The sequence below is a fragment of the Pezoporus occidentalis genome, unplaced genomic scaffold (assembly GCF_034315485.1).
Source record: "Pezoporus occidentalis ecotype Australia unplaced genomic scaffold, CSIRO_AGI_Poc_V1 ctg93, whole genome shotgun sequence".
NCBI lineage: Eukaryota > Metazoa > Chordata > Aves > Psittaciformes > Psittacidae > Pezoporus > Pezoporus occidentalis.
The window spans coordinates 8304423-8323725 of record NW_026916294.1 but is presented as its reverse complement, the minus strand read 5'-3'; the positions used below and the strand labels follow the sequence as shown (position 1 = coordinate 8323725).

The 19303-nt window shown below is 46.9% G+C and overlaps 2 protein-coding genes across 2 annotated transcripts in view; one reads left to right on the top strand and one right to left on the bottom strand.

The window, feature by feature from the left end:
• Positions 1–19303, bottom strand: part of DZANK1 (double zinc ribbon and ankyrin repeat domains 1) — a 498878-nt gene that overhangs the window by 35504 nt on the left and 444071 nt on the right.
• On the top strand, positions 1386–18167 carry SEC23B (SEC23 homolog B, COPII coat complex component). The gene is made up of 20 exons (XM_062605926.1): positions 1386–1540; positions 2507–2742; positions 4225–4282; positions 4930–5016; positions 5226–5462; positions 5766–5851; positions 6622–6766; positions 7259–7417; positions 8474–8589; positions 9761–9884; positions 9983–10063; positions 10395–10484; positions 11278–11384; positions 11569–11722; positions 13077–13154; positions 13426–13587; positions 15049–15135; positions 16053–16208; positions 17045–17110; positions 17915–18167. The coding sequence occupies exons 2-20, from the start codon at positions 2522–2524 to the stop codon at positions 18002–18004; spliced, it is 2304 nt and encodes a 767-aa protein (XP_062461910.1). The 5' UTR covers positions 1386–1540; positions 2507–2521; the 3' UTR covers positions 18005–18167.

Here is a 19303-nt window from a genome sequence, read left to right as displayed (position 1 = left end):
TCTGAAGTCTAAAACATCAACGTTAATGGCAAGCATGTGATAGTGAAACCGTTCACCCCATGGCTGAATGGCTGCTCCCTTTCTCCTGCTTTTCTTTCTTTGCTCTGCTCGTAGCTGCGGTTGGAGGCGTTTAGCGCGATGGCTGTTCATGTGGTGCTGTTCGAGTGCCACCTTCTGTCTCCTCCTGGTATGGCTTTCATGGGGCACAGAAAGGGAAGAGAAAGCTCTAAATCCTCGCGCTGGTTTCCCGTTTTGCCTCCATGTGCAGGGAGCTTTTGGGGAAGAAACGATCCCGAGTGGGGACAGCTGGGTTTCCTATCGCTGCCAAACACTTTATGCTTTGAAGCAGGGTACAGACACCTTAAACAGGGTACAGACACCTTAAACAGGGTACAGACACCTTAAACAGGGTACAGACACCTTAAAGAGGGCTGTCCACCACACACAGACTGCCTTCCTGCTACTCAGGAGATCCTGGGGCGAGTGAGGAAGAGGGGAAGCAGAGCTCAAAGCGTTCTCTTTCAGCTGTTAAGCACAAAACAAGTTGGGGCTTATAGAGGCGGCTGGTGGTTTTCCCTCCCCCTTCTCTCACTTTTTGAGCAAGCTTGTGATTCTTCCAAGACAACAGAAGGGGAAAGCTTTTACATTAGTTATTTGGTCTAGAAACACTAAGCAGAAGAGGCCTTGACTCTGTGAGCGCTGCTCAGCAGAACTAAAACATAGTGGTGTTATCAGTATTATTCCATGCTAAATCCAAAACACAGCACTGCGCCAGCTGCTAGGAAGAAAATGGGAGTTTATCCCAGCTGAAACCAGGACACAAGCTCGCACCAGCTGCTCAGTGTTTTTCACCTCATGCTAGCAGGGTGTGTGCACTGTGGCCTTGGAGCCCTGCATCCCCGTTACGGTGCTGTGCTTTGCTCTGGAGACATGGCGATGTGAGGAATCTGTAAAATGAAGGACAAGCAAGCAACTGCGGAGGAGCAGATTTGCTTTGCCTCTTACTGGTAGCGCTTGGAGAGCAAGTCCTGGGTCTGACGACGCTAACAATAGTAGTAATGTGAATATTATATACTTTAGCGTTTACGCACAGGTGGTTCTCCTCTATGATGAGTGATGAACCCCTGTGGTCTCAACCCGGCCGTGAGGGTAAAGCTGTCACGACCACGACAGCACCCCCTAAAGCTGCCGAGCACACTGACAGAAGAGCTGCACCCCTCACCCATCGGGCCGCCAGCGCAGGAAGGCGACGCCTCCCCCGCCATCTTCAGTAGGGGCACACCGTTTGTCTCCATTCCAACACTGCACCTGGCACCCTTAGTGAAGATGGCGGCCCGATGGGTCGCGTCTCTTCCCCTCCTTCAGACCGGCGAGCAGCGTGCCCGTAGCCAAGATGTCGGCGGAGCCTCGCCGGGGCCGGGCGGGGCGTGCCGGTGCCGCCATCTTGCCTACGGGCACGCCGTACCGCTGAGCTGGCCTTGCCGGGTGCGCGGGGCCTGCCGGGAGACGGCGGCGGCAGGGAGCGGCGCGGAGCGGGCAGGTGGGCGCTGTGGGGACGGGGGGTCCGGTCTGTCCCCTGTAGGAGGGCTGTGGGGTGTGTCAGTGCGTGCCCTATAGGGGCTGGGGAGTCAGTGGTGTCCCATATGGGAGGGGCTGGGGGCATTCAGTGGTGTATCCTATGGGAGAGGCTGGAGGGGTCGGTGGTGTCTCCGGTGGTGTTCAGCAGTGGAGGGGGTTAGGGCTTTTCCCCATGGAATTGCCGTAGGGGTCGGAGGTGGTTCCTGTGGCTTTGCTGGGGATCCGCGGTGTACCCTAAAGCTGTGCCGAGCTGTGGCTGGGGGATCTGCTGTGTTCCCTGTATCACAGCGAGGAAGGAGCAGGGGTGAGCAGTGTGCCCTATAGTAGATCCCATGTGGATGCTGGAATACTACCGCCACTCATCTGCTGAGGCTTTGGAAGGGTCTGCCCTCTATCCCACCTGGAACACTGCATCCAGCTCTGGGGACAGCAACACAAGAGGGACGTGGAGCTGTTGGGAGTGAGTCCGAAGGTCTTTTTTGACCTTTTTGTGATGTGCTCCTTTCCATCTGTAAGCAGGTCAGGCTGGCGGCCCGGTGACATTTGTGATGAGTGCTTTGGCCTTCATTCCCCCTGCCAAGGTTTCAGCTGAAGGCTTTAGGTTATGTTGGAAACCTGTTTTACCCTTACCTGAGTCAGGCAGGATTGCTTCGAGGCCGGTATGAGGCTGAGTGGGTACTGAGTGGGATGTTAAATGTGGATCATAAGGGAAAAACCCCTCACATCTAGCCTAGAGTGCATGATTGCCTTGTTTCTTCTTTGGATTTGGTGGTGTTTTAATTGCCTGGAATGTCTGGAAAGCACCAGACAGAAGAGGTTAATACAATCACATTGTCCATTTGATAATGGGATTCACTCATTATAATGTATTGGCTTTGTCCTGCAATGTCTTGTGTCTACATGCAGCGTGTTGCTTATGTCCTTTCAGAGCTTCTGCAGTCCCATGGCGACGTACCTGGAGTTCATCCAGCAAAATGAGGAGCGTGATGGTGTGCGTTTCAGCTGGAACGTGTGGCCCTCCAGCAGGCTGGAGGCCACGAGGATGGTTGTGCCCCTGGCCTGTCTTCTGACCCCGCTGAAGGAGCGTCCTGACCTGCCTCCTGCGCAGTATGAGCCGGTGCTTTGTAGCAGGCCGACTTGCAAAGCAGTGCTCAACCCACTCTGGTATGAACTTCTTGGCTGGGGATGTTAATAGAGGAAGGATAGTACCTAGTTTTTATCTGAGCTTTGCTCCTTCCTTATTCCTCTTTTTCTCTGCCTAGTGCTTGGTGGCCTCTTTTAGTTAGATGCCGTGGGTTTGTTGAAGTCATCCAATGATAGAATCCCAGACTGGTTTGGGTTGGAAGGGACCTTAAAGGTCATCCAGTTCCAACCCCCTGCCACAGACAGGGACACCTTGCACTAGACCAGGTTGCTGCAAGCCCTGTCCAACCTGGCCTTGAACACTGCCAGGATGGGGCAGCCACAGCTTCTCTGGGCACCCTGTGCCAGGGCCTCACCACCCTCACAGGGAAGAATTTCTTCCTGATGTCTCATCTCAATCTCCCCTCTGTCAACTTAAAACCACTTTGTCCTGTCACTACCTGCCTTTATCAAAAGCTCCTCTCCAGATTTCTTGTCACCCCTTTAGGCACTGGAAGCTGCTCTAAGGTGTCCATGGAGTCTTCTCTTCTCCAGGCTGACCCAGCCCAGTTCTCTCAGCCTGTCTCCAGAGCAGAGCTGCTCCAGCCCTTGGAACATCTCTGTGGCCTCATCTGGACTCGCTCAAGCAGTTCCACATCCCTAAAATCCATGCATGCTTGCTGTTGAATGCCAGCCTGTTACTAGAGCTGCCAGATCCAGAGGAGAGAGGAGTGCCTTTGGGGAGGCTATTGAGGCAGAGATGATATGAAAATGGCCAAGGAGTTTGTGATGAATGATGAAACTTAAACAAAGATGCTGATTATACTGATACTGTTCTCTGTACTGTGATGTTCAGTTGGTTTCCTGCTGCTTGCAGGTCAGCTCCCCTATGAACATCACAGTTGTCTTTGAAGTTTTGCTGACTATTCAAGAGGAACAGTCTTGGTCCCAAAATCATGTGATGGTTGTACATACTCAGAGATTAGTGCTGGGCTGAGAAAAAGCAGGGAAGGCCAGTAAGAAGAAGCAAAAAGAGATCAAGCCCATAAATCAAGAGTATGGCCAGGCTTTACTGCATTTTCCAGGATGTTCTGAGCTAAGTAAACTCTTTGGGGCAGGGAACAGCCTATTTGTTCAGTGTTTGTGCAGGATGTGGGTGAGTGGCTCCTGCTGCTCTGTGACTGGAGTACTTGTGTGCTACAGCTGTACAAACAATAAGATGACTGAGGTAAGTCCAAGTGTGGCGAAAGAATGATTAGACCTGAGTCTTTGTCTGCCCAACCTATGCTCCAGAGAGCTGTCCGTGGTCTCTCATGCTGACAAGCCTGGAATTGCAGGGCTGGGTGAGCTGATGGACTTTTTGGCAATAGAACAGGAGTCTGAATCCCTAAACCTCTTGTCATTCAAGTTGAGTGTATGCTATTCTGTTTCTTCCTCAGTGCTGTGAACCAGTATGGACAATTGTGAAGCTGTGCTGTAGAATCGGTCCTGTGGTTATACTAATGCTTCATCTTTCCCTTGCAGCCAGGTTGACTATCGGGCCAAGCTCTGGGCTTGTAACTTCTGTTTTCAGAGAAATCAGGTAAGTTGGAAAAAGCATCAGCCCTTTCTGCTTTTCAGTGCACAATTTTATTGAACATCCCTGGCAAAGGATATTCAGCATAAATTCCACTTTTCTAGATTCCTCCCCTTGGCCTTTTTCTCCTGATGAACCCAGAACAGAGTACTTGCTAATGGGTCTGTATTACCTGACATCTTGTCTGGCTCGAGTTCAGTTTTGCCAGCATGCAGAGCTTAGGAAGGAGATAATAATGCTATCTTTGTCCCATGTCCCATGTGTTCCACACTATGTCCCATGTGTTCCCAGTGTGGTTTTTGCACTTGATGCTTACTGTTCTTGTCGAGTATGAAAATCGTTAGATTTGAGTAGACTTTTGCTATCAGAACTGTCATGTGGCTAAGTGAATTCCAGCTGACACACAGTCACTGGTTTAGTCCCACCTTTTATTTACACTGGGTTGAGCGGCTGTCCATACTGCTGGGAACTTGTCTGTGCTTTGGAAAACAGCACTATGGGTCTCTTGTCATGAGTTAATCAGGTTGATGCAGTGGCAGTAAATAAAGAGTTGAATAACCACATCATGAGCAGGGCAGCCTCTGTACTGCAGAGGAGGGCCTACATTTCTGTCCTGCGACTTCCTTGTCCTGATTTTTTGTTCTCTTTTTCAGTTCCCTCCAGCATATGCAGGCATATCTGAAGTCAATCAACCAGCAGAGCTTATGCCTCAGTTTTCAACAATTGAATATATTGTGCAGGTAAGTGAATCACAGGCAAGTTTGAAACCCCCCAGAACTGTCTTATTTGTGACAGATTATGTGTACTGTATTTCCTTAAGATAATGCCAATAAATAACATTTCTGCAACGTGCTTAAGGTAGGGCTGATTTTATTCATTGGCTGGAGGCATTATGAAGTGTCACCTGGCATATGTACACACCCACTAAATGCATCTCTTTCCACATCAGCGAGGTCCACAGACACCATTGATCTTCCTGTATGTTGTCGACACGTGTTTGGAAGAGGAGGACTTGCAGGCACTGAAGGAGTCCCTCCAGATGTCCTTGAGCCTGCTGCCTTCTGATGCTCTGGTGGGGCTTATCACTTTTGGCAGAATGATCCAGGTTCATGAGCTGAGCTGTGAAGGGATTTCCAAGAGCTATGTGTTTAGGGGCACAAAGGACCTGACAGCTAAGCAAATACAGGTATGTTCTGCCATGTCTTAGGCCAGTGACTTGCTCCTGTTGGCTCTGCTGACACCACTGCTGGTCTTTCGAGCACTGGGCTCTTCTCCTTTCTTCTTGCCTTTGATTGAAGCTTGTCCAAAATACAGTTTGTGTATCTCACATATGGGTTCATTGATCCATTCCTAATGGGAGTACAAAGATTAATAATTGTACAGATTTTTAATGTATTTAATGTTACAATATTGCAGCCTCAGGGTTTGACAGCAAATAATGTTTAGTTTTTAAATAGTACATCCCTGCCTCCTCTTCACTATTCTCCAGGATATGCTTGGGCTTTCAAGGCCAGCTGTGCCCATTCAACAGGGAAGACCTCTTCAGACTCCAGAGCAACCTGTTATTTCAAGCAGGTAAGCTGCACCAGCACAGCAGAAAAGCAGGGCGGGTGCTTTATGTTCCTTCGGCATCATGCTTATAAACCTGGGTTTCCCAAGAATAATCTTTGTAAGAAGATTTAAATAGCATTCTCTTTTCACAGCTATCTCTCTATTTCAGGTGACGGGTATGGATGGGATTTACCAAAGCTGCTGACAGTGTATCAGACTTACTGTAGTGTCTTGGGTTTGCAGTTGCAAGAATACAATTGGCATTCAGTCTAGGTTTCTATTGAAAAACAGAGTAGCTGTCTTTGGAAAGCACATTGCTCAGGAGTTGTTTAGAGCAGGGGCTTGTCTTTTTGATTGAGCAGCCAGTGGTGGGGCATGTCTTAACAATCCTGCATACCACCTCCTACCCTTGGCCCAGCAAAGTCCAAAACTTGATTGACAGGCAAAAGTGATCCCTGAGCTGTAAAGCTGTATCTGCCTCTGCTGAATACAGTTTCTTTCTTTATCAGCTTCTATCTTTCAGTGGCAGCTTTTTGCATTTTGGTAGACTAAACCACCACTGCAGTTCTTTCCTATGCTTGATGTGACTTTGGCTTGTTTTCAGTTCCTGATGTCTTGCTTTGATCAATTCTTGTCTTTTGCAAAGGCCTTGGGAAGTGTGGATGTAAGAAGGGCACATGCCATGTGACTTTTTACTTCTGATAATTCAGTGCAATTTAAGTGTGCCAGGAACAGAGAGGCACTTTCTTCTCTAAATTTCTAAGCAGGAAAACATTTTATTTGGGTTTTTGCAGGTTTTTGCAGCCAGTACATAAGGTTGACATGAATTTAACAGATCTGCTTGGAGAACTGCAAAGGGATCCATGGCCAGTGACCCAGGGAAAGAGGCCTTTACGTTCCACTGGAGTGGCTCTTTCAATTGCAGTTGGTTTACTGGAGGTACTTTTCTTCATGCTGCTGCTTGGGATGAGGCGGTCAAAGTAAGCACCTGTCAGTCTTTGCTGAGAGGTGTGCAGGTGTCAGTCCAGCTTGGTTTGTGGCCCAGGTACATTGGCTGTAGAGGTGCAGTTTGTCTCTACGACATTTGACATGTGGGCTGGGGGTTTCCATTTAAATGATAAAATAATGCAGGTGTTTCAAGGTCTCTGATTCTTGTGTGCGTCACCATGTGGAGGTGATAGGATGCACTGGTTTTATCTGACCATCATCTAAGATGTAAGTAAAAAGAACAGAAACCGCTTGTTTCCTGTTACAAAGACATGAAGCTTGACGTAGCTTGAGTCTAGACGTGAGAATGCTGTGACTGTCAGGAAATGCATTGCTATTTATCAAGGTGGGCTCTAGCAGAGACAGGTCCCTAAAGCATTGGTTGCTATTTAATAATATTTTCCCTCTCTTCCCCCTTAACATAAGTCTCTATTTTTATTTTAGGGCACATTTCCAAACACAGGGGCCAGAATAATGCTGTTTACAGGTGGGCCACCAACACAAGGACCAGGCATGGTGGTAGGAGATGAGCTGAAAACACCCATCCGTTCTTGGCATGACATAGAGAAGGACAATGCAAGGTTCATGAAGAAGGCCACCAAAGTAGGTGCTGGTGCCTGCTGGGAATGTTTAAAACCAAAACCTGAATGTTGTGTCAGAACACTAAATGAGGGGAAAGTACATAACACAAACCTACACTGCTATTTTGACAGCTGATCAGTGTCCTTCCCTACGGAACAGACATATTCCATTCTCTGGATGTGGGAACTGTATGTCCAGATATTGGCACAGTTGTCCTTGGAAGTGCCTGAACCTTTTGTGTATATTAAATTATGAGAGTGGTCAAGGGAAGGGTAAAAACCACTTCCTTCCCGTTACCTCTCCAGTACAGTCTTGTGCCTTCTCAGAGGAAGAAGTATTGCAGTATGGTTTCTTAGCTGATGGTGGGTGGAGAGTTTTGTTCATCAACATCATTGTATCTCTTTCTGGGGAGGAGAAAAGCTGTTTTCCAAGAATTGGTCCCTTCCTATAAGCATCCTTTGTCTTCTTGACCTATGACTTCCGATACCTAAAGGAGGCCTGCAAGAAATCTGGAGAGGGACTTTTTACAAGGGCAGGTAATGACAGGACAAGGGGCAATGGCTTTAAACTGACAGAGGGGAGATTTAGATCACATATTAGGAAAAAATCCTTGCTGAGGCCCTGGCAGAGGTTGCACAGAGAAGCTGTGGCTGCCCCATCCCTGGCAGTGTTCAAGGCCAGGTTGGACGGGGCTTGGAGCAACCTGGTCTAGTGGAAGGTGTCCCTGTCTGTGGCAGGGGGTTGGAACAGGATGAGCTTTAAGGTCCCTTCCAACCCAAACCAGTCTGGGATTCTATGAGAAAAACCCAGTTAAAATGGTAAAAATGTCAGACATGAACATGCCTGTCAGCTTACAGAAAGCAGTATGGCACCTCTTGACATGCTACTCAAGCTCATCCGAGCACAAACTTCTTTGGAGGGAGAAGTGTGCTCCAGCAGTAAGAGCAGAACTGTTTAGCTACCAGAGCGCTGGTAATCACATCATTTGAACCTTGTGTTTCATGGGCTAGCCTCAGCTGGAGAGCAGTATTAAAACTGCCCATTGCAGCATCCTGACCACCATGTGTGTTTCCCCAGCACTACGAGACCCTGGCTAATCGCGCTGCAGCCAATGGGCATTGTGTTGACATCTATGCCTGTGCCTTGGATCAGACTGGACTGCTGGAGATGAAGTGTTGTGCAAACCTCACTGGGTATGTTCACAACAGGAGAGCACAAAGGTGGCACCTGTGCTTTATTTTGTTGTTGTTTTGGAGGGGGCCAACAGTTCAGAAAGCAGTTAAGTTTGCAAAAAGGTGAGATTTTTACCAGTCTTTTCTAAATTGTGGTTTGAATTTGCCAGGAGTTTTATGGCAAACCTCACCTGATCCCAAGTCCTCATTTCTGAAGTCTCAAAACAGCATGTGAATTAGCACTGCTGGTAGAAAACTCCATGTCCTGCTTTGAGAAAGGTATTCTAAAGCATGGTGTGACATGTCCTTTGCAAATGCTTCCTGCCTCCTTGGGAGATAGCAAGTATCCTTTCCAGAATTTATGGGATAGATCTGCCATGCTTTGTGATGTGTGCATGACTGAAGTGCCAGCAGAAGAGCAGACTATCAGGCACTGTGGGTAGAAGCTTTCTTTGTCTGGGCCAGATTCTCTCCACTTAACAGCTCACTTGTGCTTTCTCTAGGGATTCTTGGCTTCCCCGGGTCTAGTTTTAAGTGACATCTCTAAGGGGTACATGTCTTGTGTTCTGTATCACTGAAACCAGTTATGACCTCTCTGAGGATGGCTGTGTGCTAAACCAGGCCTTTTGGGTACTCAGCGTGTCTTATCAGTCATTATGTCTAGAGAGTCAAAGGAGGGTTTGAGCAAGGTATTTGCAAGTAATCTTGTAGAGCGCAGTAAGCAGCAGATGGTTTGACCTGTTGGTTGTGTTCCTAAGCTCCATCTGATCAGGCCTGGGGTTACCAAGGCACCGTGGGAAGGCACAACACAGACCCATGCACCCTCAGGCATCCTGTCTGTAATGTGGCTGGTACCAGCCCTGATCCAGGAAAGCAGCCTGAGTGAAGCTCTTTCCTCAGTTGAAGTATTTCTAACTGGTGAAACATGAGCATTTTTAAGACAGCTAAAGGGATGGGCAAGAAATGTAGTTGAGAAAGCAAGCTGGCCAAGATGGAGCATTAACACGTCTGGCTTTGGAGGAGGCATCCATGAATCTGCACTCCCTGATGTGAATTCTACCTATGAAAGGCATGCTTTAAAACAGGTCTGCATGTGTTTGCATGCATAAGAGCTGGAGAGACATATTCTTTGTGATTTACTTCCAGTTCCCAGTTGCTTCAGTTCCTTTACATATTGTTTTTCCTTTCCCAGAGGACACATGGTGATGGGAGACTCCTTCAATACTTCCCTGTTCAAGCAGACCTTCCAGCGGGTATTTAACAAAGGATTCAACGGGGAATTTCGGATGGCTTTTGGTGCATGTTTGGATGTAAAGGTTAGAGATTAGTTTCACTGGATGACATTAATTGGGAAAGAAAAGTGCTGGTGATTTTAAAAACCCAAACCAAACAACTTTTATTTACTTTGTTCCAGACCTCTAGGGAGCTGAAAATTGCAGGAGCTATTGGACCATGCATATCCCTGAATGCTAAAGGGCCGTGTGTCTCTGAAAGTGTAAGTTTCTGACATGGAAAAGCCTTTAACAAAGAAGTGAATGAACAGTGCAAAGTTTCTGTCTAGACCTACAGCTCGGCTAGAATGTCAGAGTTTTCAAGGAGAAGAACAATTTGGAAACATCCCTAGGAATAGACAGTCTTCCCTAGATGGAATTCGTGCCCCATAAGGCTTTCTTTTAACTGTGGCCTTCAGTAACTTCATTCATACCCCAAAGATAACAGATCCAGAATGCCTGCTTATTACTTGTACCTCTGCTCAAAGTATGACATAAGCTTCCCTTACCTGCTGCTAGAGGTAAAAATGCTACTTTACTTTTGATCCTGTGCAGGAGCTTGGAATTGGAGGAACCTCTCAATGGAAAATTTGTAGCCTGGATCCCAGCACAACTCTGGCCATTTACTTTGAAGTGGTAAATCAGGTCAGTCCTCTAGGTTTTTGGTCTTTTTTTTTTCACACACCAAACTGTTTGTTTCAGGGCCAGAAAGTGCAATGACATCCCCTGTGTGGCAGATGGGTGGCTGCAAAGCAACCAGGTGTTTTGTGCTAAAGAAATAGTCTCCGAAGTTGTTTTCATATGCATAAATTGTCTATTTTTTTTTTGTTCTGTAAAAACCTGAATTCTTTCCTTGTCTTCTTCCTATGGTATTTATTTAACAAAGAAAAAATTGTCTTTTTTTGCCAGTAGGTGCTGGGAGAATGAAATTATACTTTTAAATAGCAATGGAGACTTGGTCCTCCAAGTTGTAATAACTTGATGGCTCAGAAGTAACTTTTGGCTGGAGAAGCTTCTGAGCATATGGCAGCTAGAAGCTAGGAAAGCTACCCAAAAGGAATTCTGTTCCACGTCTTGCCTCTGTCTTCTCTGCTGTGTGAATTTGTTACTCTTTGGAATAGGATGGTAGTCTCACAGCACCTTTGCTTAGACCTTCTACTGCCATTCTTAAGTTCGTTGCTATAGAGGTGACGAGTGGCTGCCATCCTTTAAGGGAGAAGCTGAGTCAGTGTCACACCCAATATTAAATGGGCCCAACACCCCTTGATTCTAAGGGCTGCTGGAAAACACAATGCTAATAGATGTATCTCTCTTCTCTGTTCCATCTTTTCCTTGTACTTTGCGACTGCTCAACTGATTCCCTGCAGTGCAGTTCTCTGTAGTTTACTGTTATGGAAAAGCCTCCCTGTTTTGAAGGCTTACCTTGTTTTATTTGCAGCACAACGCACCGATACCTCAGGGAGGCCGAGGGGCAGTGCAGTTTGTCACTCAGTATCAGCACTCCAGTACGCAGAAACGCATTCGTGTCACCACCATAGCCAGAAAGTGAGTGTCTCCTGTCAGTCCTTTGGCAGAATGGCAGAAACTTAACGTGCAGTTTGTGCTGGAATTTGTCTAGCTTTTTGTTGCATGCATTGGCCATGGAGTGTTTGGCACCGGGAGGTTGAATCTGGTTTGAGTTTTGCTGAAGGTGAATGCATGTGGCACTAACCCTTCACTAACCCTATAGTTGGGCAGATGCACAGAGTCAGCTCCAGCACATAGAAGCTGCATTTGACCAAGAAGCAGCCGCTGTGCTGATGGCACGACTGGGAGTGTACAGAGCTGAATCTGAGGAGGGACCCGATGTTCTGCGGTGGCTGGACAGACAGCTGATCAGACTGGTAAGACCCAAAGACTGCAGTTGGGTGCATTCTCGATTCTAGTAAAAATGGTCTCTGGAAACGAGAACACGATTCTCCTTCCAGATTGACTTGCTTCTTTTGTGCTCTGATTATGGTCATACAGTTGCAGTACACAATAGCTCAGTAGCCAGTATGATCAGTGAATTTGGGATGGAGTAGGTAAGCATCCCATCATGCTGAAAGGGTTAAAGTGAGATTACAGAAGTGACAGTGAATGAAACACAGAATACTGCAGGTGGGAAGGAACCTCCAGATGTCTCTGGTTCAATCCATCTGCTCAGAGTAGGGCCGGCTTTGAAGTTAGAACAGGTTGCTCCAGCTCTTGTTCAGCTGAGTTTTGAAGATCCCCAAGGACAGAGTTTCTCTTGTTTCTCTTGACAACCTGTTCCAGTGTTTGATCACTGTGATTCCCATCCCCTCCCTTTGCCCCATCAGAATCTCCACTTCTCCAGCTACCAGACAGCAACATGACTCCCTAATCCCATTCTTCACTAGGCTGACCAAACCCACCTTCTTCAGCCTCTCCTTCTGTATGAGGTACTACAGCCCCTGACCAGCTTGGTGGCCTCTGCTAAACTCACTCCATTGTATCCATGTCTGTCTTGCACTGGGGAGCCCAAAACTGGACAGAGTATTCAGGTGTGGGTTCAGTGGTGCCAAGTTCAGGGTAGTAATTACTTCTGCAGCTTCATACTGTCTTTTGCTTTGAATTGCACAAACCTGATTGCCTAAATTAGTTCTGGCCTTGTCCAAACACCCACGTGGAGTTGATACTAACAGATTAGATACTAAAAAAAACAGGGCCAGTATCAAATAAAGATTTGAGTGTCAAAACGCACATGGGCATGATGCATGCTGAAATGATTGTGGAGTCATGTATAGTTAAATTCCTCAAACCATTTGATGCTGTTTGTTTCCAGTGAAGCAGTTGGTGAAATGCAGATGCTGTGGCTCTAGAAGTAAGTAGAGTTGCTGCAGAAGTGTTTCATAGTGTACAAAGCAGCTTAGGTATGAGATAGTATGCCTGATGTAATGGAAAAACAGAAATGGGTAGTACTAGAAGTACTATTTCTTTCATTCTTAGATAATTTCGAATCTCCATTTAATATATGTAAATAGATAAATAGATCAGATCATCATTCTTGTTCCAGGAAGACACAGAAACCACTGACTTAAAGAGGCTGTAAATTTTATCTTACTTGCTGTTGTCATGTTCATGCCTTGGTTGCTCTATTTAAGAAGAACCAAAAGAACACCCATAAAAAAAAAGTGTAAATTCTAAAAAGGAAATAAAATAAAAAAATAACCAAAGTATCCATTTTGCTTCCAACAGTGCCAGAAATTTGGACAATATAACAAAGATGATCCCAACTCCTTCAGATTGTCAGAATCCTTTTCTTTGTATCCCCAGGTAAGAATGTCACTTCCCACAGTATGAGAAAAGGATGCCAGGGTGGGTGGGAGTGATGATAAAAGATCTTGTATCATTTATCAACTTCAAGATGGGAGGCACAGATGCGTTTTTAATTTGGTGCTCCTGCAGTTCAGTGCTACAAATGACTGATAAGGAAAGAACTCTGAGGAGTTAATAAGGGGCTTTGCAGTTCAGGAAGACTGGACTTGGGTGCAGACGTTTTGACAACTTGCTGAAATGTCTCCTCTCACTCATCTTTCTGGTGCAGTTCATGTTCCATCTGCGACGCTCCCCATTCCTGCAGGTCTTCAATAACAGCCCAGATGAATCTTCTTACTACCGTCACCACTTTGCTAGGCAAGATCTGACCCAGTCTCTCATTATGATCCAGCCCATCCTTTATGCTTATTCTTTCCATGGCCCTCCTGAGGTGAGTCCCTGTTTAACAGGAAGAAGTGCATCAATCCAAAATAATGAGTATTCAGTCAAGTAACAGTATTTCAGTAAAAAGGCCCTTATATGTTTTTTTAATCGAGGTTATTATTAAAGGATGGGATGGGGCAATGTGGAATATGAGTTGTGTTTTCAGTAAGCTTACAGCTTGGATTAAATTAATATCCCAAAACACACACAAAAAACCCCAAACCTGTTCCCCTCCCCCTTGCCGACCCACTGCTCATGCCCCTCAACATCCACTGAATGTTTTAGTCTGTTTCCATACATTTTTGCTTCTCTACCAGAGGCTGCCACGTCCACTTTGTAAGTCAGCAAGCCTCAGCCCTTCCAGATCATAATCTTTCACCAGCTGCTTGTTTTCAGTTGTTTAACTATTCAGTGAACAGACAAGGATTCCCTTAAGCTGACAGCTTTCCCATCAGACACATTGGAAGGAATGTGTCTGGTGGGAAAGAAATGCAGGAGCTGCTGAAGTAATATGAAGCTCCCTTGGTAGCATTTGTCAGAGGTCACACGTTATTTCTTCTTATTTTTGAGATACTTTTGTTCAAGATAATTTGAAATTAAACATGGATAGCCATAGGAATCGCTCTCTTGCATCCTGCACTTCAGACAGCAGCTGATAACTCGTTGCTCCATGCGGGTATGCTCCAGGAGGCTGACTGCGATCTGCAAGGTGTTTGCATGGACTGAGTAGCTTTTGGTGGAGTTATGTCTATACGGGCTGCACCAAGCAAGCTGTTTGGCCAACTGTGAGGGTTAATATAGTTCTGAGGGCTTAGTGGCACCTCCAGTGTGCCCCCGCAGCCAAGACCAACAGCTTCCTGGCCTGTATCGGCAATAGCGTGGCCAGCAGGGCCAGGGGAGTGATCATACCCCTGTACTGGGCACTGGTCAGGCTGCACCTTGAATTCTGTGTTCAGTTCTGGGCCCCTCACTACAAGAGAGACATTGAGGTGCTGGAGCAGGGCCAAAGAAGGGCAATGGAGCTGGTGCAGGGCCTGGAGTGCAAGTGTGATGGGGAATGACTGAGGAACCTGGGGGGGTTTAGTCTGGAGAAGAGAAAGCTCATGGGGGACCTTACTGATCTCTACAACTGCCTGAAAGGAGGATGGAGCCAGGAGGGGCTGGGCTCTGCTCCCAAGGAACAAAGGATAGGACAAGAGAAAATGGCCTCAAGCTGCGCCAGGGGAGGTTTAGGCTGGATATTGGGAACAATTCCTTCCCCAAAGGGCAGTCAGGCATTGGAACAGGCTGCCCAGGGCAGTGCTGGAATCACCGTCCCTGGAAGTGTTCACACACCGTGCAGACGAGGCCCTCAGTGTCATGGGTTAGTGGTGGCCTTGGCAGCCCTAGGGGAACATTTGGATTTGATGATCTTGAGGGTCTTTTCCAACCTGGCTGATTCTATGATTTTGACTTTTCCTTTCCCCAGCCAGTGCTTTTGGACAGCAGCAGTATTCTCCCTGACAGAATCCTACTGATGGATACTTTCTTCCAGATAGTTATCTACCTTGGTGAGGTATGTTGAAACACATTCTTTCTCTGTTTGCACACCTTCGCTCCTGCCAGGCATGTAGACAGCATCACTGCGAGTACCAAATAAGCTGCTTGCAAAGCCCACACTAACCTAATGACATTGCATGTGTGCTGCTGGTTTTAATACAGTTTCTCTCCCCAGTATCCCAACAAAAAGTCCCAACTGCAATTGCTAAGGATGCGTTGTGCACTGAGATACAGTTCTCATGCTAGTTTGGTGTCCTGTTTTCTGATGGGATAGAGTTAATTTTCTTCCTACTTCCAAGTAACCATTACCAGGACACTTGGTAATGAAGGTGGTCCCTTACCATACCTGGTAAAGGTCAGAAAAGCTTGGAACTAAGCAGGGCAGAGAGCTGCAGTTTGCTATGCAGATACAGTTTGATTTTCAGCTACGTGGCATACTTGGTTACTAGGTTTTGACACTTAAATACTGCTGCTCTTAAAGAAATGGGTTATGGATTTTTCCAAGTTTTGCTTTTAAATACTGGGAAGCATTTTAACTCTTCCCTTTGTTTTTGAACTGAGCTAATTCACTCATATTTAACTATTGTTATTAGGATACTTGAAGTTGGGCATGCTAGTTTGTGGCAGCTAGCTTCTTATTAGCTCCTGACTGTGTGCCATATGAGATTAGTTCCCTTTGAGAGGTGTGCACGGATACCCAATTGACATGAACAGGAGTTGAACACTTGAGTCAACAATGACAAAGAGTTATCTTAGAGAGTTTCTACATGTTGTTGGAGATCAAGACACTCAGCAAATGAGAGACACTAAATAATGTCATTTCCAGAGGTAGTGAAAAGTGTGCGTTCTGCTGCCTTAAAGAATGCAGGTTAAAAAGGGGAGGCTTGCAGACATCTCTACTAGTTTTATACCCTCTCCCTGTCCTGTCAATAGACTATTGCACAGTGGCAGAAAGCTGGTTACCAAGAGATGCCTGAATATGAAAACTTCAAGCACTTATTACAAGCCCCACTGGATGATGCCCAGGAAATCTTGCAGACCAGATTCCCGATGCCGCGTTACATCCACACGGAACATGGGGGCAGTCAGGTAAGGAGGTTTATTGAGGAGCTCTTTCTGTTGTTGAATAGAGCAAATAGCTGTCTTTCTGCTTTACTTTAGAAGGATGGTTCTGTAAGTTAAATACAGTGGTAATTTAGCTCTTTGAAGTACAGAGCTTGCATATTTTCTGATGAGCTTTTACCACAACTTCGTCCTTTAATAAGACAATCACTTGCTGGATATGCTTTTGAATATGAGGATGTAAAAAGAAACTCCAAAACCCCCAAAAGCCAGGTTAAATATCTTTTTATTCTGCAAAGACCTGGGAAAGAAATGCTTTGGGTATGTATCTAAACTTACCCAAGACAGGAGTGCAGTTAGCTTGCAAGGAAGTGTGACCATCTGTTCCTTTAGTCTCCAATGCCAAGTGCGGATATGAAATACTTCCTATTTTTGCTCTTCCTGGAATTACAGTTGTGCTGTGCTTGTGTGTGCCTGGTTTGTTTGTAGCAGTGAAGAGACAGGGGTTGATGCTCTGAAACAAAGATTTGGGATTTGCTTTTGATGTGACCATGTTAGGCTGTTCCTACACTGACCTCTTTGCTGAAGAGCAGGTGGGGGCACGTGAGGGACAGTGCTGGTGACATGCCTGTGTCGCATGGAACCAGAACTGCCCTGCCAGGTGAGTGCCCCTTGGAGACAAGTTGCCTGTGGAGCAGAGCTGTTTCTGGACTTAAAACCCACTTATGTTAAATTGGTCCTTTGCTTGCAAAAGCAGAGGGGCATCACTAGTCATGGACCTAAAGCAGTAAGAAGTCTTGAGGAGCTGAGAGTGCTGTCAATGTACATCTTACATTTACTTCTCTGACATTTTGTCTTAATAGGCCCGGTTCCTCTTGTCTAAAGTGAACCCTTCTCAGACCCACAATAACCTCTATGCATGGGGACAGGTAAGCAATGGAAGAGCTGCTCATGTTTAGAATGCTGTAAAATAATGTACAATTACAGATTTGTCTACATAGCAGGCAACCCAATTCACCACATGGCACAAACCATGAGCGGGTTACATCTGTTCTCTAGTTCTTACCTAAGAGCTTTTGCTGAAACCTGACTGGATCTGAAGATCTTACAGTGCTTTGCAGTGCAAAGAAACAAGGTTTTTTCTGTGTGCTAAAGGATCTGGTAATGGAGTAACCAGCTTAGGAGGTTAGATTTTTATGCAACTGGCAAGGTAAACAGTGGCAGGAGAAGAGTGGTGTCCACAAAGAGTGCTTTGCCCCTTTGATATCCCTTTATCCCAGCTACATGTGGGTCACAGGCAGACCAGGAGCATTTTCTGCGGTGGCTGCTATTGAAGTGAGCAGCTAACTTGATGTACAGTATGTTCTTACAGGTTTCAGATGACCTGATGAAAAAAATCTGTCTGCTCACTTTCCCTATAAATATGACTTAAAATTCTTAGGTCACAGTGTATTTAGCATTCTGCAGAGAGTACCTTGAATATAGATACATATAGATGTATTTTACCTGAGAATACTAGATTTTTATATCCTCTTTACCTTGTTTTGGGCAGGAAAATTCCTAACGCTTTAGAAAGAAAAGACTTTCTTTTGGGGACTGCACTAGAGGACAGTGTCAGCTCTTGCCATCTGTCCTTTGCAGGGAAAAAGGTGGTTGATTTAGCAGGGAATTACTTCAGAGTGCTGACATCTGATTTGCTTTCAGTTAGTCATTCTTTCTTTATGTGTCTGCAGGAATCGGGAGCTCCAATCCTGACGGATGATGTGAGTCTCCAGGTGTTCATGGACCACCTCAAAAAGCTGGCAGTTTCCAGTGCAGCGTGACTTTGGTCAAACCCAAAAGAGCAGAAGTTACATAGACCATGTGGATAACGGAAATGGAGTGATTCATTTTACATTTCCTTCTTTCTCTCTTTTAAAGGTTTTTAAGTATTAAATGAAACAAATATACAGGGAGAGTTTTTTACTTGGCCCTTCTAGATATTAATTTATTTGTATTCCTTTTTGTCTCTATTCACTCCACATTTTTCATACACTGTAATCACAGTTTATCTGTTGTTTGTATCTGGATGTTTTAGCCAGTACAGATTTTAACAGTCTTTACCTTGATTTGTAACAGTGTGTGTTCTTAGGTGTCTTTTTAGCAGCCAGGGCCTGTATTAATTAAAAATAAAACTGGGTGAGAGCATTACTGTTTAGTGTTCCCAATTCATCTGTATGCTTGGCCTGTGGTCTTTCTGTTTGTGAACACGTTAACTGGGGTACGTGCGTCCTGATGGAAACAAGGAGGAGCGCAGATCTCCTCCTGCGGGTCCGCCAGTCCCCCTCCCTATCCCCCCGCCGCCATCTTCCTGTCACCCCACCCGCCATCTTGGGACCGCTCCCGCCCTATAGCCCGGGCGCACGCGCGCACCGGCGCTCTCCGCCCCATTGGCGGCGGGGCCCGAGCGGTGAGCACGGGTGTTGCTATGGCTGGGAGTAAGTTGCGGCTGGCGGTGTGGAACGCGCGCGCGGCGCTGCTGTACTCATTGGGCGGCTGGACCATACTGGGAGGCATGCTGCACTACACCATGAACCACGGCGAGAGCGGGGATGCGGCCGGTACGGGCGAGCTCGGCACCGAGTCCCGGGTCGCCGCCTGGGGTCACCTCGGAGGGGCGTGAGGCGGTGGCCGAGGGTGGGCCTGGCAACGGGGCGGGGCTTGGAGGAGGGGGGCAGCGATTGGCTGAGGGAGTTGGCCGGGGACGGGGATTGGCTGAGGGAGTTGGCTGGGGGCGGGTGTCGGGCACCCTCGGTGGGCCTGGGTAAGACGCTACCGGCAGCGGGGACCTCCTGGTCCTTGTTTCGGCTGTTCCCGAGGCCGAGGCCGGCAGCGTCGGGTGCTGTCCGCCCGGCCGGGCCTCGGGGAGATGTGGTTGCCGGGTGCGAGGGCTCTGCCTGGGGCCATTGAGCTGTAAGGGCCCGGCAGGGTGCCCGGGCCGCGCTCCTGCTGGCTCTGTGTGAGCCCAGCGGCTCCTGGCATGCCGAGGAAGTTCGACCTGAGGGAAGCGAAGTCCCGCGTTGAGGGGAAAAGCGTGTGCTTCGTCGCTTTGTTTGCAGTGTGGAAATGGTTCAAAGCTGCCC

Coding starts and splice junctions, on each gene's coding strand:
- SEC23B (XM_062605926.1), top strand. CDS start 2,522: ATGGCGACGTACCTGGAGTTCATCCAGCAAAATGAGGAGCGTGATGGT. Junction 2,743..4,224: donor GCAGTGCTCAACCCACTCTG/GTATGAACTTCT, acceptor TTTCCCTTGCAG/CCAGGTTGACTATCGGGCCA. Junction 10,064..10,394: donor GGCCGTGTGTCTCTGAAAGT/GTAAGTTTCTGA, acceptor GATCCTGTGCAG/GAGCTTGGAATTGGAGGAAC.